This window comes from Scomber scombrus, chromosome 5, assembly GCF_963691925.1.
Source record: "Scomber scombrus chromosome 5, fScoSco1.1, whole genome shotgun sequence".
Classification (NCBI taxonomy): Eukaryota; Metazoa; Chordata; class Actinopteri; order Scombriformes; family Scombridae; genus Scomber; species Scomber scombrus.
The window spans coordinates 26071063-26091352 of NC_084974.1; the positions used below are offsets into that span (position 1 = coordinate 26071063).

Genomic DNA, 20290 nt, shown 5'->3' on the forward strand with positions numbered 1-20290 from the left:
TATTTTTATTTTGTTGTTTTATTTATTTTTATTTATGAATGATGCACTGACTGGTGAGCACTTTACATTTCGTTGTACTGGTGACAATGACAATAAAGAATCTATTCTATTCTATTCTATCTAAATATTAGCGGCCTAAACTGGTCCACAGTTTCTTTTCCACAATACAAACTGACTATTTTTTAATTACTTTTATTAATTTAATTGAAATATTGGTGATCAAGGTAATAGTTTGGCTCCCTGACTCCCCTAGCGAGATGTTTTTGGCATCCAATTCATGTCAAATCATTTCTTTTAATTTCTGTGACAGTGCGCGCAAACAGTCATTTTTTCTCATTATTTGGTTTGGACCTTTAATTCCACCACTTACACACTAAATAATAATCTGTGTTTCTGTTGATCTATTTCTGAGAGCGGGACCTCAGTCTGAGAGCTCGTAAAGTTATTTTTCTTTGTCTTTAGTTCCATTTTCATGAATGGAGCTTCTCTACAACCTGCCGGTCGTCTGACCTTATATGGCGTTTTGATGACGTCATTCATGTTCATTTACTATTCTCAGGAACGCATGTTCATTTAGAACATTTACGAACATATGAACATGTTCTTGCATCTGGCCCCCCTTTACAATAACAAAGTCTGACCTTGCGAGGCAGCTGGATTTGTGAAATCATGCAACAATCCATCTTCGCTAGCTTCAAGTTTTGTACTTGTGTGTGAACCACCAGTGGTTCGGACCAAACAGTGTCCTATGAGGATTTCGTGTGATTGCTCAAATCCTGCTGCCTTGCAAAGTAAGACGGTGATAGATGGTGATAGACAGGCACACAAGTTAATTGATAATAGCTTTAACTTCAAGCAATGAATAGTTTTTGTACTGCATTTAAAATAACATTCTATTGAAAACATGAGAACAACCATTAGATACTCTAATGCTGTGATATTGATACCATTCCATATTCAAAATATATTTTAGTAAACATTTTAGGTCATACCGCCCAGCCCTAGCCTGTCGTACAGTGTGCTATGGAAATAGTGTTCCTTATTATGAGAAATACTATACTATACTATAAATTAATATTTACTTGTAGCTATGAACAAAGTAATATGTGTTTAGTGGTTAAGTTGCAGATGTGTTCCCTGGCTTATTTCAAGGAGAAAAAAACATGTCTCACACAGACCTATAGAAATACACAAGCACACACAGACACATTCAGTACACACACACATAAAAGCACACTTGTGTCCACTGACACACACACATACACATGCAGAAGGGGATGGATAGAATCAGTGGATGTTGGGTCAAGCAGTGGTTACTATACATCTTCAGGTAGGAGGGGATCACATGTCTGAAAGAAAAGAGAAAAAAATTACAATTTTGACCTAAACTAGTAATATGCTTGGTAGATGCCCCAGTAAATAAACCTCCCTTGAGATAAAGCTTGCAGGTAGAGAGATCTGGGACACAACACATACAAAGAAATGTACACATGACACTTAGTTGGATTTCATATTTTGCTGTATAATGTACATATAAAATTAAACTCTCTAGTAGACATGGTGTTTATGGCGGAGGACAACAACAATTCAGGATGGCTGACATAAACATGAATTTACCAGAGGGGGTGTTGGGGTTGAGAGCTCCACAGGCCACTGGTTCAATTTGATGACCCAGCTATGGCTGTCTGTAAATGAAAGAGAGGAAATGCCAAAAACAGGTTAGCTGTCTGGTTGTCAGAGTGTCCTTAGCCAAGATACTTCACCCCAAATTGCTTCTGATGTCTGTGCCAATAGTGTGTGAATGGTTAGTTTCTCCTGATAAGTAAGATAAGATAAGATAAGATAAGATAAGATAAGATAAGATAAGATAAGATAAGATAAGATAAGATAAGATAAGATAAGATAAGATAAGATAAGATGAGATAAGTCTTTATTGTCATTGCACAATCATACCAAGTACAGTAGTACAACGAAATTGGACTACTGTCCCCTCCGGTGCAAACAAGCAAGTTCAATCAATCACATATAAATTAAAATAAATACAAAAGTAGCAGAGCATAAAAGTACAATAGAGATGAGTCATGTCAGATGTTTGCATTTAGTATTGTTATTGCCCTGTTAAAAAAACTGTCTCTCAGTCCGTTTGTGTGTGTTTTTAAATCCCTGATTCTCCTGTCAGAGGGCAGCAGCTCAAACACATGGTGTCCTGGGTGTGTGCTATCTTTCAAGATGCTGCGTGCCCTCTTAAGACAGTGAGTGTCGTAGAGGTCCTCCAGGGAGGGGAGAGGGTGGCCGATGATTTTTTGGGCAGTTTTGATGACCCATTTAAGTGCCATCGTGTGTGCTGTGGTGCAGCTGGCGAACCACAAAGCGATACAGTAGGTGAGCACACTCTCAATGGAACAGCAGTAGAAAACTGTCAGCAGCTCCCTCTTTAGGTTGACACTTCTGAGGATCCTCCACCCTGCATGGCAGCCCCTGCCATCACTGTGTGTGTGTGAATGAGTGAATGTGACATGTAGTGTAAATGCGTATTGAGTGGTTGGAAGACTAAAAAGTGCAGTCCATTTAGGGAAGCTGTTGTGACCTTAGACAAAACCAATGCCATGACACTGTACTATACACTACACTACCCATTTTTCAGAGTTAGTATTAGGAATCTGTGTGTTTTCATTACACTGAAACCTGTGTACAATGATGATGGGAAATGAGTAGATGTTTATTTGACAAGGTCTGTACATAAAGATATATACTATTGGCTAGACCATACAGAGGGTCCTATGTCCCACCCCCGCACTCCCTTCCCCTCCGCGAACGCGCACTATATATATATAGTTTTCTTTTTCCCCACGGGAGCGGCTGGAGGTGGAAGCCGTGGCCCGCTTTTGTCGGTCATTGTCAGTCGCTACTGTCTGTTTACGGCTACCTCCGTGGATCATGGATGTATTATAATGCCGTGGATCCACAACAGACTCTCTTCCCGGTGGGGGTGCACACGATTACATAATGCGGAAGGGGAAAACAGGCAGGTCGCTCGGCCAATCATATCATTCAGAACGAATGATATGATTGGTCAGAGTTTTCACAGAATATTATGAGAATGGAATAATGATTAGTTTCTCTGCCTGGTATATCTCTCTAACCTTTTAGAGTATCTAATAGCATTTTAACCTTTCTGCCATACTAATGCTGACTCTTGGTAGGCAGCTGCTGTCAGTGTCAAGTGTCACTATGATGCTCATACCACTGGGGTATGTACAGCAAGCATAGCAACCTTAGTTCATCGGGCTGTACAAAACCATTGTGTATAGGAGGAAGATTATTATATTAGAAGTGTAGCGTTGCATAAATTACTATATTATTGTATTAATACTTTGATGATCATTAATCTTGTGTAGAAGTTTATTCAACTAATCAATTTTGCCTTATAATAGCATGATGATGCATTTTTGACCTTATCTATGACCGTTTATATGATGTAACCACATTGTTCTGTTTCACCTAACTTTGTCTAGTGTAGGTAATTTGTGTTTTGTCTGTTAGGAAAGAAGAAACGGAAAAGGTTATCTGGATTGCATAAAACACATGACGACCCTGATTTAAGTGACTGTTAAAGGGGGGAACTGAATTATACCATACATGTAATTGTTATTGATTATCTCACAGGAAAAAGGTGTCTGCACATGGCGAAGTGTGACTGGACGAGACATGTATGTGACTGATGAATCACTTGTGTTAATGGTTCTGTTAGGTGTAGGCTGAAAGTATAAAATGTTCTCTTGCTGCAGAGCTCAGGAAGCCTGTACTGTATGTCTTCACCTCAGTGATTCATTAAAGGCAGCTAAACTGCAGAATACAGTGTCTCTGGTATTTAATGGCCTTTCTCACCTAACTAGATGAGCTGATATTTCAGCTGTAATGACAACATACAATTGTTATTTTAGAATTTTACACTTGATTATATTTACAATTGATAGTTGGCAAGTAGTAGTAACTCGCAACTGTGTTAAATGTGAGAGATGCTACTAATTTGACGCCAAATGAACACTAGCTAGATTAGGTTAAACCACATTAGTATACTGTAGTGTTATGGCGGTAAGACATAGCTCATTAACAGACAGCATACTATAGCTGTATGACTACACTTAGAATTTAAATTTTGCACCATTAAGAATTGGGGCATCTCTAGTCTCTGCTTTGAAGAATATAAACAGATAACACTAGGTGATAAATGAGGAAACTTATTTAAAATTAAATGTCTATCAACTGAATAATGAAGTTTTAATAATAATAATAATAATAATGACAGATCAGACTCAAACATAAATGAAATGGATCTTTTAAACGGCAAAATAAAACTGATCAGTTGGTATAGCGATAGGGAAAAAGGAGTATGTGAATTCAGGGTTACCGGATACCAATAAGTGCTAGGGAACTAATCAAAGTTCTCAAATGCTTACATTTAAGAATTCAGAGCACTTTCCAACACCAACTCTTATCACAGCATGAGATGGAAAATTTGCCCACTTTTGTGGCGTTGTAGCAGAGCTGAAAGTCTTCCAGTTGAACCTGAAACTGTTGTTTCAATGCTGACTGTACTCAGAGTTTTCAGTGAGGTAAAGCTCATTTGAGGCAGAAGCCGCTGAAATGAGAGACAGTGGGGTTTCTTAACCGGTCCTTGGCAACTCACTGCCGTAGGGATGAAGAGGATCTTTTGGCAGATACCATCATGGTTGTTCTTGAAAGAAGGCCAATGTTGGTCATCAATACAGTCTCTGCTGAGTCTTGATATGTTGTAGTTGAATGTCAATTAGACTGCTTTGACTTTACCTAACTACTTGTGTGAAATGATCTTGAAAATAATTTCACTGGCTGAGTGAAAAAACTCCCCCCCCCCCCAAATCGTGTTAGGCCACTTAATTAATATTCATTCCTTTGTCTAAGGCTAAATGTGGGTTTCCCTATTCTTTAGGGAATGAATGAATTGAGATTATACGCACAACAATCACAACAGTGATATAAGAATATAATTTCCAATAGGAAAAGGTTAAACAACAACTAGTTTTATCACAATATAATAAAATGCAGTCTTACACAAACCATAATTGTATACTTTGGGATGAATTCACAAAAGGATTGTGTGGGTAAACTTGTGCAAATGAGAAAAAGATTGTATAATTCACATCAGTATCTGCAAAGGGTGAAATAAAAGCACTGAGATGATGAAGGCTCTGGACATTGTTGGGCTGTCTTGGCTGGCGCGCCTCTTCAATGTTGCATGGAGGTCACATACAGTGCCTGTGGACTTGCAGACCGGGATGGTGGTTCCCATTTTCAAAAAAGGGGACCAGAGGGTCTGCTCAAACCACTCACCCTCCCAGGAAAATCTTATGCCAGGGTGCTGGAAAGGAGGCTAAGGCCTATTGTCGAACTTCAGATTCAGGGGGAACAATACAGATTCCATCTTGGCTGTGGAAAAGTGGAACATCTCTTCACCCTTGCAAGGATACCTGGGGGGTCATGGGGGTTTACACATCCAGTCTACATGAGCTTTGTGGACTTGGAGAGGGATTATGATCGTGTCCCTCAGGGCAACTTGTGGATAGTGCTACAGGAGTATGGGGTGCTCCAAGGGCTGTCCCTTGTCACCAATTATGTTTGTGTTCATGTACAGAATGTCACCTTCAAATCTGAGGCCATGGTACTCTTCTAGAAAAAGGTAGACTGCTACCGCTGGGTTGGGAGTGAATTGCTGCCCCAAATGAAGGAGTCCCAAGTATCTTGGGATCTTATGCACAAGTGAAGGTAAGATGGAGCTTGAGGTTGACAGGCAGATCAGTGCAGCATCAGCAGTAATGCGGGCATTGTACCAGACTGTTGTGGTGGCTGTTGTGGTTTGGGTAGTGACTGAAAGAATTTGATTTTGGACACAAGTGGCTGAAATTAGTTTCCTCCAAGGAGTATCTGGGTCAGCAGAGGTGGTTTGGGCATCTGGGTAGGATGACCTGTATTCAGTCTCAAATAAAGCATCTGTCTCTGTTTCATGGGAAAGTAATCTTTTTAGCTTGTTTGGTTCAGACCCTTCTCCCGTTGTTCACATCCAAATGCTACTTCAAATGGGGTAGAGAGCACTGGCGCATTGTCAGGCCAGTGTCAATTTCGACAGATTTACTATTGAGAGGTGCAAAGCCAGTTTACAGATCTGGAGGGGTCTGCAATCCACCCCCAGTTTGAATTAAAGGAACAATGGTAAAACAGTCCTCACAACAATACAACAATACAATCAGAATCAGTATATTATTGAAGGCAATGGTATCTGCCAGAACATGGGTGACTGTGAAAAGGTTTCTTCTCTCCCTTTTCATATAGTCCTGGTTCCCACTGGTGTTTTTGTGTTGGATAACTAATTTCAGTCTGTTTTCTGTTCATTTCAGTCATATTGCATAAATGTAATACAGGTTTCAGTTGACTATTTTGTGTTTCCCAGTGTTATGTTTTGTTTTGTTGAAAGGCTTTAGTCCTACTAAATCAGTGGTAGTGGCAACATGTGTGCATCATTAGCTGCACTCATTGGTGAGTCACTGCACTGTCAAGTTGAGGTAGGAAGGATAAAACTGTTGTGCAGTAAATTACATTCTGTATAATTTGGTGCATTCACAGCTGTATGTTCCATAGTCAATTGTCATTGTCAGCAGTAACAGAAATTCTACATCAGTGTTGTTCTTTATGTTTTGAAAGTGTGGTATCAGTCTAGCTCACCCTGTGATAACCTAAGCAGAAAGCAGTTTGCTGGGAGGCTGCAGGTTTTATTTGTCTGTGGCCATGGCTTATGTTATTTTGATTGAGTTTCCTGGGGTTCAATTTTGCTTCTGTTTCATTAATATTTTTTGTTTATCAATATCATTTTTTGTGCATGTACTCCAACCTGCCAACCTGCTTTTTTGCAATATCCTTTAAAGGTTCCTTGTGCCCAAATACAATCCTCTCCCCTTTATGTGGGGTTGTGGCACTACAGTGACATGTTTGTTTACATGGTATATGCCAGTAAAACAGCAGCTGCAAATCTACACATTCTTTTTAAATGTGGTGCTGCTGGAAGTTTCTGATTGAGAATTAAAGGTGTTACAGTGAAATTTCTTACTTTGTTCCCTCTTCTGCAACACATTCAGCCTCCAGTTTTCCCTCCTCCTCCATCTTCTCCTCTGAAATCAGTTCCTGTTTCCGGTGTCGACGGAGGCATTTTACTATTACCATGGAAAGGATCAGTAGAGCTAATGCTCCGCCCACTGATGCCCCAATGGCAACTGCAATGGTTGAGTCCTTTGGAGGGGGAACTTAGGAGAAGACAGGAGAGGAGAGGGTTAAGTATTTTGTAGACAAAGGATGTAGACAAGTGCAATGCTGGCTAAAAGCTTTACTGGGCTGATTAAACAGAGTGGAAAGAACTAAAGTGCTGCTGAGTTAGCCTGTGTTGTGTATGTGCATAAGTGTGAGTGTGAAAGAGATGCTGAGGGACAGTTTCAACGTCTTACTGGTCATCAATGATTTAAAAGCTGACTCATCACCAGTAGGTCTTCATGCTCTAGGAAACTCACACACAGTAGCCTATGTTATACACAATTATTGTATGGCATTTATTCTTAAGATAAGGTGCCTGCAAGAGTGCACTGCAAAACAAGGAAATGAGACTAAATACATTTCGTTCATTTCCTGCTTTTGCAATTATCCACAGCAGCATAAACAGCTAACTGTGCAAACCTACAAATGGAGCGTTTTTAGCCATATTTTGTTGCAGCCAACTACAAACTACCAACACAGGAACATGCACCCTTATAAATACACTTCCTGATTTTGGTTTAGCACTGAATAGCAGTTATACAAAATTTAGGGGTTGCAGGGATGCTATTGTGAGATATCAGGGAGTGTATTTTAAAGGCGAAGGTTGGAATGTATAGACAGTTGCAATTTTGTATTTTCAAAGGTGGAGTTGGTATCTTACGTTCAGTAACCACATTGAAGTTTATGACACCGTGTCCCTGGTTGCGATCTGGGGGGTTTCTCACATAACAGTTGTAAATCCCCTCATCCTCCAGCTGAACATCTGATAGGGTGATTGACAGGTCGTTCTTATCCAGGTTCCCAACAAACGTGACCCTGTCTCCAAACTGATCTGTACGCTGAGATACCATTCCTTTTTTCCTTTGGAAAGTCATAAACTATGGGAAAGAGAGAAAATTCACAACTGGACTTTAATAACATAGCTCCCCTTAGTATTGTGTGTTCAGTATAAGAACTAGCCATCTTACCATCTCCTCTGTATCATTGAGTGATTCTTGGTAGGTCCAATTCATGGCAAACTTGGTGACATCCATCTTATAGCAGGAGGTGAATGTGCAGGTGATTTTAACAGTTGTTCCATTCAGTGCATTTATTTTATTTGCCACAAGAACATCCATGCTTGAACAACCTGTAAATAAAAACAACAAACGTACAAATATTGAAATATTTAAAATATAATATATAAATTGTAAGAATTTAAAGAGTTACAGTATGTGTCAACTATAATTGATTCATCTTTCAAATGTACTGAAATTATATATACTGACAGCATTACATCAATAGATTGTGAGTACAAAGTCCTTTCTGTTCTTTTCCAATTGCGTCTAAAAATATCAGATTTCTGACTCAGGTCTGAGTCTAATCCAAGTTATGTAAATCGAGACAGAGGGTGTGCTCATTTGACTGTGAGCAACTAAAAGAGTGTTATTCCATTCTTCAGCAGTTTCGCTTAGCCAATATGTAGTGAGGATGTGTTTTTTCCATGTAACTGCTGACTCTTTGCACTCCATCTGTATATGCTGTTTTTCAGGCTGACAGGTATTTGATGTGAATCCTTCCCTGTGTTTCAACTAACAGAAAAGATTTCTAGATGTGGGTGATAAGGTGATTGTAGATCAAGCAATATGCCATATTTAAGTATACATCATACTTAAACAATTTCAATGAAGTCTATTTTAAAACAGACAACAAACAGAAGTGCAGAATGTTTGTATTTTAGTCCATCTAAGTCTACAACATAAGTCTACAATATCACACCTTTATAATTGGATTTGCATTTTTAAAGCACTGACTGTAGCGAATAAACATCAGTTTCCACACAACATTCCACACTGTAGATGGGCTCAGTCCTTTGATGAGGATAAAATTATATTTTGATTGCAAAATTTTAATGCATGTATCACTTGTATTTGTGATGGATCGTCAAATTATTCTTTAGTTTTTAATCCACTGCACTGACCAAAAACTGAATATTTCAGATATCACTGGTCAGATTTGGATTGAACTTGGGGATGAAACATTTTGGCACGCTTTGTCATTTACAAATCTATCTTGATGGAAACAATGGAATGAAGTGAAATGAGTCAATCATACTTATGCGCTGTGGACATCTGGTTCTAAATTGTCCTTCATTAATTATGTAAAGTGTGTTTAAAGTAATTACAATCTTTCCACTTGATTAAGTTAGCAGGACAGCATCTTCTCTAATTTGGCCATAAATTCTGAATAAGAAAAAAACCTTTAAAATAACAAAGATTTAAACAAAAACAAAACAAAAAACAAACTAAATAAAATTGCATAATCATGATAGTTTTTGCCTACAAAAGCTCCCTCTTACTGTAGTAACAGGAAATTATGTTAGATAAGTATATACACTGTTTAACTTTAGGAGGTATCTTACATTTAACATCCTAAAATTAAAGTCAAAATGGCACATAATATTACTTGAAATGAAATGAAAGTAAGTATCATTTAGTTTCCTCACATTTCCTCCTCTCTTTTAACATTAATGTCACAGCATGGGCTTCCACTCCCCAGACAGAATATGTGCTCTCTCTCAGTGTATGTGCCTGTGCGTGTGTGTGTGTGTGTGACGGGACTCTGCACCATTCTCTCCTCTGCAGTCGGGTGTTTCTGGCTCCCTTCCCACTGCTGCTGCACCACTCCACAGGCCTGCCTCTCTGCACCACACAAACACACCCATGCACTTTCTACATCTCCACCCACCGTCGATATGTATAATTTACAACCACACACACATACATACACACACACACACACATCATTTTATATGCACACCATCCGAGTCAGGTGTTTTGTGTTTTGCAGTGCAGAACCTGCTTCTTGCTCTCTCTCTCCACACACATGCACACACACTCCATCACACAAGGTGTGCATTGTCAGCAATGAGCTAAGCATGCTAGCTGTGCTCTGTCAATGTCATCCCTGCATACTGGTCTGTCTGGATACACAGCCAACCCCAACACATTCAAATATGCACTGTTGTCACTGTCTCTCTCACACACACACACACACACACACACACACACACACACACACACACACACACACACACACACACACACACACACACACACACACACACACACACACACACATATGGTAAGCACTGTATATACATGTCCCATTGCTACAATAAGTCATACACTGATATACATTTAGAGAATCAGTACGATACAGGCTCCTGCTGACTCAGCAGTACTGTGGATGGTGAAAAAGAGAGGCAGATGCAGAAACGGAGAGAGACACAGACTTGCTAACAAATGAAATACTGCAGTAAAGCGGGCATCATGTGACTCCTCCCTCTCTCTGCCCCTCCCTCTTTCCTCTCCCATCTTTGTCCACCTCTCTTTACCTCCTGTCACGCCTCTTTACAAGCCCCTGTTCGCACCAACTCCTCTCCTACCCTCAAATTTGCACTTTCTCTGCCTGCCCCATATCTTCCCTTCCCAAAACTCCCCACATTTCTCTCTCTTACTGCCTTCTGTTTTCCTCCATTGTTGCCTGTGCTTACAAGGTCATTGCAGAATAAAAGAGGTAAACCGTAGGTAGTGTTGTTACGTCATCTTTCATTTGCAGTCACCATCTCTCTTATCCCACTCTATGTGACAGGTTTTTCATCAGGTTTTATGTATGCATAGGTTTGTGCATGCGTAGGTGGCAATATCAGTTTGTATTTAATGTCTCCAATTAAGGGGTAAAAGAATTCAAGGACACAAAGGCATGGAATAAAGAAAGAGACTGCAGTAAGAAAAGTATGAAAAAGAGAAAATGTATGATTGACTTTGAAAAATGAAAAAATAATGTGATCGACCCACTAGTTTGATAAGAGTTCACTAACAGGCTGACATTTTGAAAAACATGACACATGGAACTGCCATTTGTAAACAGAGTTCATTGCAACCATTCAGTGTTCTTAATTAAAGACAAACAAGTGGTGAAAACACTGACAGCTGAGTCTTATTTCATATGTATCACATCATTTTCAAGCAGCATTATCGATCAGGTGCATCTTTCCATGGCTGGAGAATATGTGTAGTGTATAATTTTTCACAGGATTATGCTTCAAGCTAAATGTTTGGATTATCCAGGAAAGTGTCAATAAGTATGTCAGTGAATAAAACGTTTTATAGTAGCATAGCTCAACTCCCCCTCTGCCAGATCCAATTACACATCATAGGGACGGCATTCAAGCTATTCAAAGTAAGGACCCTGTGAAGACCAACTTGACTGTGGACAGCATCCTTTGAAGGCTTCTTCTGAATTTAAAGCTGCTTTCAGGGTTGAACGGGATACAGCCAAGTATTCATAGGAACATCTGAAATATTTACACTAAGGTTCTTTTTTGATGATGATGATCATTTAGTAGTACTGTGTGGTACAAATCCTTATATCATCTGCTCTCAAGGGGCTGGCCTTGGATGGTTTATTGGAGAGGATGCTGGTGTTGAGTTGGTTGGTTTTTCACTGAGGTATCAAATGTGCACCCTCCTTCTTTTTAGGGGCCAATTATCTGAATTACTGAAGAAAGAACACTACATCATGTCCCAGATTTTGTCTTTAGTTAAAGCCATTGGTTGCCACTTTAACAGCTTAATAGAGACACATCATGCCTTTTTTGGGGTCTGGGCTTTGACTCCCACCTCCTCCGAGCATGGCCATTGAGTTCACCATAAACACACTTCAACTGGAAGCACTTGTTAATAACATATATGTCCCCTGGGCAATATTAGCTTAATGATGATGCATCACAAGTAGCTAGACCACAACACCAGATCTGGTCTCTGATTGCTTGCTGCAATCATGAGCTGGTTGTTTGTTCCTCTATGCAAAACATGTTGTGCATTGGAGTCTTGTTAGTTTAGGGTGAGACAGTACATTATTAGTCATTTGCTTGACTCCCACCTACAGTATATTACTGCTTGGCATTTTAACACTTGATTGTATCACCAAGTCTATCTTCTGTTACAGGAGGGTAATGTATACATGTGTGCTGACAAAGTGGCATTACGGTTTTTTGAAGCACTTGAGTCCATTTGGTAGGTTGGTCATTTTGCTTTTTCTTTTGGTGAAAAGATGAATCATGAGTTATTTGTGCAGCTACACCAAGCAAAGCCAACAAAACAAAGCCTGTAAAACATACAAGCATTTAGTGTATGATATGTTGACCCAGCATGCTGCCTTTACATATTTTTAAACTGTGATTCAGTTCAGTTCTATACTGTGGGCTCTATAGTGCCCCCCTTTTTGGAGAATTCCATACTTGATGCTGCAACACTCAGGTGCTACTGTAGATGTGGGGGCAGTCAGCAGTCAATACAGCTCGCTGCAGAAATATGACTTGTCAGAAATTCGTGGAGGAGTTGCAGGAATCCTGTGGGGAGGAAATTATGTCATGACTAGACTGGGATAGTAACCAGTCTCAGAAACGTATCAAGTAATACAGTACTGTGTGATATTATGACAATGTTGCTGCACTGCATTAACCCACACAACATCTTTGTAGGATATGTATCTGTAATATTAACACAAGTTGAACATCACTACACATGGAAAACACAGTAGCACAGACAGGGTCACATTAGCCTTTTTACTGACCTTTTACTGCATTGTATTCAGGCATAGTAATTGCACAAGCCCGTACTCATTTTTAGATCTAATTTATGATCACTATTGAATACCAAACAACATGGAAAATGTTGACTAATGGATTGAGCAAGAGTTGAAAGGTACTTTCCATCCCTTGTCCTTGTCACCCCTCCACTCTTTCACAGTTATGCAAGTTATGCATTATTGACAGTCATGTCTACTTCTAGTAGAGTCACAAAGTCTGGCCGCCTGTATGATTTAAGATACATTTTTACTTTCAAAACACATTTAAAGGGTTTGAGTGGAACCTACAGCTACTATATACATGTATATTCAGATAAAAACAAAAACAAACAAACAAAAAGAGAACATATCACATTGTCATATTTCTAGTAAAACTGTATTTTTTTCTTCTGTTTTTCCCTTTTTGAAAACAATATGTATTGCCAGTGGCTCCACTGCTGCAGAGGATGAACATTTTACTACCCAATGTTTAATAGTAGACTAGGATTAATCTGACTTTTGATAACAAACTAATCACATTTAAACTGATGTTGTGATTGATGAGTTTGCTGAACTGCTGTCAATCATCTGCACTGACTACAACTTTTTTTATCATAACGGAATTTTAACATTCACGTAGACAATAACATGGACAGTAATGCCAAAGAACTCTCTACTTGACACTTTTGGCCTCTTGCAACATGTGAAAGGGCCCACATACACTCAAGGCCACACTCTGGATCTGGTTATCTCTAACGGTGATGACATTTCTTCTGTTGATTTTAAGGTGATATCATTTGATAATTTCTGTGTGTTCTTTGACTTACAGATCATTCCAAAGGTTCAGTTAACCTCTGTGTCTGTTAGGAAAAGGTACATAAATGAGGTTACCAGTGCCAAGTTTATGGAGGCTCAGTGTTTCCTCTAGGATTTCCTTCAAGGTGTGGGGGCAGGACAGTGCCAACCCCCCCCACCATCCCTCCACCCCAGTATGTGGTGGACAAAAACACTGGCGGGGGTGTGGGGGTTCTCCCCCAGAACATGTTGGTTTTGTTAGATATGATTTCCTGCATTCTGGTGGATTTTGAGGTAGCCTTTTGGAGATAGGCAATACCTAAATTAATTCAGATTCATAGCCTACATCTGGCATTGGAATTCACAAGTAAACCTTGGCTAAGTGACCAATCATCAATTTCGCGTTTACCTGGTGTTGTTGACGCTCATCAGCTGATGAAAGACACAACACGCGCAGGTTAGGCGGCGCGTTGTCAAATAAGAGCCCACAGCCTACTGGTCTGAAAACGGCAGTCGAAGCGTGCGCTGCCCTGACGGAAAGAGTTTAGGGGAGTGGAGAAAGTATTTACAATGTATCCAAATACATACTGTGCGCCACGCGCCTGCCGCAATTCTGAAGGCGTGGTGGCAATAATTAAGCAGTGGCGGGGCGCCCCGACAAAATGTATAGCGGAAACCAGGAGGATATAGCTATGTCACCAACTGTGAGTGCAGAGTCAATTGATGAACTCCTGGATAAATTTTACTGGAAAATCTCAAATGTCATGAATGCTGTTGCACCTATTAAAACTAAGACAACCTTGAGCAGACAGAAAACACTGTGGAGGAACACTATGATGGTAAAGGCTTTGAAAACAGAATGCAGGAAAGCAGAGCGTAAGTGGAGAAAAACTAAACTTCTAATTCACCATGACCTCTACAAACAAAGTCTTTGTAATCTTAACTATGAGTTATTCAAGGCTAGACAGCGACACTTTTCTGAAATTATTAATAATAATCAACAATACTCGCACTCTGTTTGCTATGGTTGATACATTTACAAACCCCCCTAAACAGATTGCTCCAGAATTCCTTTCCACATAAAAATGCAATGAATTTGCTTGCTTTTTTAGTGAAAAAATTAAATCCATGAGGTTAAACATTAAGACAAATCAGCAAAACAATAAAATGATGCATAAACCACCCAGGAATAACTCAACTGCAATGTCAGAATTTAATACATTAGACCAAAAAACTAAAGAGGAAACAGTTCAGCATCTTAAACCATCTGCTGCTGATGTCTTGACACAATGCCATCTGACTTTTTTAAAACTATTGTGAACTCTGTACAAACTGACTTGCAGCAAATAATAAATAGCTCATTTCAATCAGGCACGTTTCCTAAACCCCTAAAAGTAGCTGCCATGAAGCCACTCCTAAAAAAGAGGACGTTGGATGCTTCCATGTTAACCAACTACAGACTTATCACAAATCTTCCTTTTATAGCCAAGATCGTTGAGAAAGTGGATTTTCTCAACCACAGTACAGAAACAGCTCTTATTAGAGGTAAGGTTGAACACTGACTCAGGCATGGTGTCAGTTCTGGTCCTGTTGGATCTCAGTGCTGCCTTTGACACTGTGGATCACACTATACTGTTGAACAGATTGGAAACTTGGGCAGGACTCAGTGGAGCAGTCCTACAGTAGAAGGTCTCATTCAGGTCCTACTCGTTATTTTGTGACCATTGGAAGTTATGAATCCGATCGGGTGGCTATGACATGTGGAGTTCCTCAGGGGTCAGTTCTTGGACCCCTTCTGTTCAGTCTATATATGCTGCCTCTGGGTCAAATTCGGCAGAACTCTAATGTTGACTATCATAGTTATGCAGATGACACGCAGATTTATCTAGCACTGTCCCAAGATGACTACAGTCCTATAGAGTCGTTGTGTCACTGTTTAGAGCAAGTAAAACATTGGATGAACCAACATTTCCTTCAAATTAAATCAGGACAAAACTGAGGTCATTGTTTTTGGCAACACCTTAAGTCACTGTCTCAAGACAAAGTCTGAAACCTTGGCGTGCTGATAGACTCAGATCTGACCTTCAGCAGTCATATCAAATCAATTACCAAAACAGCCTTCTATCAGCTTAAGAACATATCCAGAGTGAAGGGTTTTATGTCCCAAACAGACCAGGAGAATCTCATTCATGCTTTCATCTCCAGTAGACTCGACTACTGAAACGGTCTTTGACTGGACTCCCCCAAAAAAGCATTAAACTGCTGCAGCTCATTCAGAATGCTGCAGCTCGAGTTTTGACCAGAACAAAGAGATCAGAGCACATTACTCCAGTTCTAAAGTCTTTACACTGGCTCCCAGTCAGCTATAGAATAGATGTTAAAGTTCTGCTACTGGTCTACAAATCACTGAGTGGTTTAGATCCAGAATACAGAAATTACATGTTAATAGAATATAAACCCAGTAGGGCTCTGAGATCCACTGACTCAGGTCAGATAGTGGAGCCCAGAGTTCAAACTAAAGATGGTGAAGCAGCATTTAGCTGTTATGCTGCACACAACTGGAACAAACTACAGAACTGAAATCAGCCCCAACTATGAACATTTTTAAATTTCGCTTAAAACGTTCCTCTTTTCCTCTTATGATTGAGCTCTTTTAACGCACATAAAATTGTAATGTTTCAATTGCACTGTATGTCGTTTTAATGATTTTAATGCATCATTTTATGCTGTACTCTCATATTTTATGCTCTATTTTAGTCTAGCTTTTTATTTTCTTTCTCTCTTTCTATTTTTCTGTACTTTGTTTTAATTGGGTTCTTTTTTATTGCATGCTTTAATCATTCTTACTGTCAAATGTTTGTTTTTATATAAAGCATAGTGAGTTACCCTTGGGTATGAAATGCGCTATATAAATAAAGCTGCCTTGCCTTGCCTTGAAACATTGCCATAAAATTCCTCCTGTATGTTGATAGGTTTCATACAAAAATAGTATTCAACACCAAAAAAAAGATACAAGTAATTTTTAGCAAAAACACATTGTATGTAGATTATATCAGAAACATTATAGGTTTTGATTGTACTACAAGCACTGCATGAGTGGGCACAGTAACATTATGTGATACATTGCTATACTGAGTAATTGATACTGATGATTGAAGTCTTAAATATTTTATTTCCTGCTTTAAATTTTTTTTATTTTTTATAAAAGGCACTGCTGGGATTTGAACCCAGGATCTCCTGTTTACTAGACAGGCGCTTTAACCAACTAAGCCACAGCGCCTATAGCTGTGCTTACCCATTACAGAAATACCTCCCTGCTGACTGGAGTCTGGCATACAAGTATACTGCATCTAGACTACTGTTACATTAGAGTTTTGACTGAACGTGTTGCCATGTGACTGTTCTCTGCTTACTAATGTCAGACATAGGCCAGTACATTTGCAGTATACAAATTCTCTTCATGGTGTGCTGCTGCCCTCTAGTGCCTCTGAGTGGTAACTGTGCTTTTTGAGCTGCTGTGAAAAGTTAAAGCTCTGATGGATATAGAAAAAGTATCAATGGGGAATTATAGCAGTAACTAAAGTGCAAAGAAATACTATGTTGACAAACTTTTTATTGGAATATTCTACAGTTGCTGTATTTCCAAAGGGCAACACAAAATAATATAAAACTGTTTTTCAGCAAAACTGCATTCTGAGTTCTTTTACAGCTGAAGAATGAACGCTTATGAAAGAGTTGCAGTATGTGTTTATGGGGATGGAAACAACATAATGTTACCTGATCAATTTCTTTTATAATGCATGGAGCAGTAGCTTTTGTGATCTTATGTGTTTTCATGAGCCAGCTCAGGGTGTGGCACAACATCTGTAATTCATGCATGAAGTTCTCTCAGTGACATACTTAAGGTGTGTTTTTATATAACAAATATACTACACACCCTACGTATAATTAAAGATTGAATAGCAATACTGCAATCTTTCAATTGTCTACAATTGGCTACATCCTGTTGATAGAAAAAGAAGGACGCATCTGTACCTTAGCATCTCCATGCAACAAGCTCCCCAGCAACAGTAAACTTTTGGGTATCTGTTTTCAGTTGGCATACAGTAGGTGAGACAGCAACGGGTGCTGACACTAACTAAAAATACACTGGTGTGAGTTCCCCTATGTAATTTCCCAATCACTGTTAGGCTACATTTGATGACACAAGAAGACAACGCCACATAGTGTCAAACTAGGGAAAATGTCTCACTCAAACTAAAGTTTAGCTTGTCAGGGTAGTTTTAAAGTGACTGAAAATGGGCTTTTCCATGAAACTGCACCGTCCCCCACGTTGATCTTTTTGTTGATTTATTTTTTTTAATAGGTAGTTCTGCATTTTTTTCTCTATTGCTTTAACTCTCTGGGAAACATAATTTTCTGTGACTCATTATCAATATTTAACCAATAAAATTAAACTATTTATGGAATGATCACATCCAAAACACTGCCTTCTTTCCCTGACATCTTATTGATTTACAATATCCTGTTTCCTGCTTGAGCTGGATGCAAAGGCCCAGTGATGAGGGCCAAGAACACAAAACAAAAACATGCTCCACATGGATACCAATAATGTAGTTTAATTCTGTTTTTGCTCTTAGAAAATGTATTGTAATACAAAAAAAACAAAAACATGAACATTTATGGATTTCCTTTATTAAATTGATACCTAATCTAATGTCAGAACAAGGAAGATTTCACTTGGTGAAGTGTTACTAGTATAGTAACCTACATGTTGCATTTTGTCACTAATGAGAAGTGGCTTTATTTTGGCATTAAAATTATATCTAAGCAGCAGCAGTTTGTCATGCAAACTCAGTGAAATGCTTCACCACAATGCTGGTTTGCATAAAACAGGATTTTTTTCTTAACAGCACTGGAAATTTAGTGGAGCACATTTGATCAATCTCAATTTAAATAATGATCAGATGTGGGCGGCATTGTGTAACAGTGTGTTTTGATCATATGGCTCTCATAAGGCAGATAAGAGTTGAGGTAGGATATCATCCTGTTCACATCTGCTCTATATGCATTCATGTGCTTATGGATTAATAAACCTATAAAATAATCTCATACCCCTAATATTATGTTATATAACTGCAACTGACCTATAAATATCAATAACACACTGTTAGCACCTGGTTATAGGCCTATTTCTATCTAGCACTCACAGCAACACTGAGTCACAGAGACCTGCTGTACACTATCATTTTGCAGACTAAGCCAATATTTATTTTTACAGAGTGCATCATAATCCTGTTTAAAGGTTGTGATACACCCGGCCACTGATTTAACCGTCACCAGGGGGTATATAGAGACGTAAAAGGCAATAAATCCTCACGCAAAACTAACACGGCTGATCAGAAACCAGTGAAAGTGTGCCGAGAAAAGCCACGAAAATCTTGATTTAATGGATGACCTAATCAAACTGGTAAAATGCAGGAATAACAATTAAGAGAGAGATGTGAGATAATCTCACAGTACACCCTTTATCACACACACACTCTCCCTCTCCTCCTCCTCCTCCTCCTCCTCCTCTGTGTCACACACACACGCACACACAGTCAGATATGAAGGAAAAGGCCGAAAGATGGAGCAGTTTGCAGGAGCTATCATTCTATCGAACTGTCGATCCGCGTATCAATGTATCAAAGCATTGATCGGTTTGGCTGTTTTTGTTTCTTACCGGAGAGCGAGAGCAGCAGCAGCACTGCGCTCACCAGCTGGACGACAGACCTGCTCTCCTGCGCGCGAGAAGACATTTTCTCTCCTTTTTTTAAAAAAAGAAAAGAAAAAAACGACGTTTTAAACTTTAGAAAAATTTCATGAATAGAAAACGAGCAGCAAGTCTGCTCTTAGTACATGCGTTAAAATGCTTTAAAAAATAAATCCCAGTATATGCTATTTTTTAGAGGCAGGACATGGCTGGCAGTGTCTGTAGCCTTATGATGGTTGGTCTCATGGTTGTCGGTTTGTTTGCGATGGAGGCGAGAGGGCGGGCACAGAGGAAGCACAGTATAATTAAATCATAGTCATATCTCTCTCAGGTTTTAAAGTAATTATTTGTAACACGAAGAATCACGCAAAAAAAGTGACAAATAGTAGGCTACATAAATAGGAGGAAAAAATTAAACATGCTCAGATGTGTGACAATGAGAAAACCAGAATTGGCATACGCATCCATATAAGACACAAGGGGTCCCTGAAATCATAATATACATAATTATAATATATATGATTGATATAGCCATCACTGAATCATGACCTAATTGAACGTCTATGTGAGGTTGCTTAGCAACCACCATCATCAAAACACAGAATGAGGAAATATAATTTGTCATCCACTCACTATCAATGCTATCAAGAATTGAAGCTTTCTTAGAAGCTTGTGGTGGCTCAACTAAATCAGTTAGTCATTTTTTTCTCCATTAATCTACATGCACATGAATATTAAAAACATGCTCATATCATTTTACAATCAGGTAGGATTAACAGCTGTTATGTG

The 20290-nt window shown here is 39.1% G+C and overlaps 1 protein-coding gene and 1 non-coding gene across 2 annotated transcripts; both read right to left on the reverse strand.

Moving 5' to 3' along the window:
- Positions 1 to 7137: 7137 nt before the first annotated feature.
- On the reverse strand, positions 7138 to 19547 carry scn2b (sodium channel, voltage-gated, type II, beta). The gene is given in 6 exon segments (XM_062419221.1): positions 7138 to 7334; positions 8000 to 8216; positions 8307 to 8480; positions 14156 to 14276; positions 17376 to 17469; positions 19472 to 19547. Coding segments are annotated over 6 exon segments (879 nt in total).
- On the reverse strand, positions 16953 to 17026 carry trnat-agu (transfer RNA threonine (anticodon AGU)). Its single transcript has one exon. It is a non-coding gene; the product is annotated as a tRNA-Thr (tRNA).
- Positions 19548 to 20290: the final 743 nt, after the last annotated feature.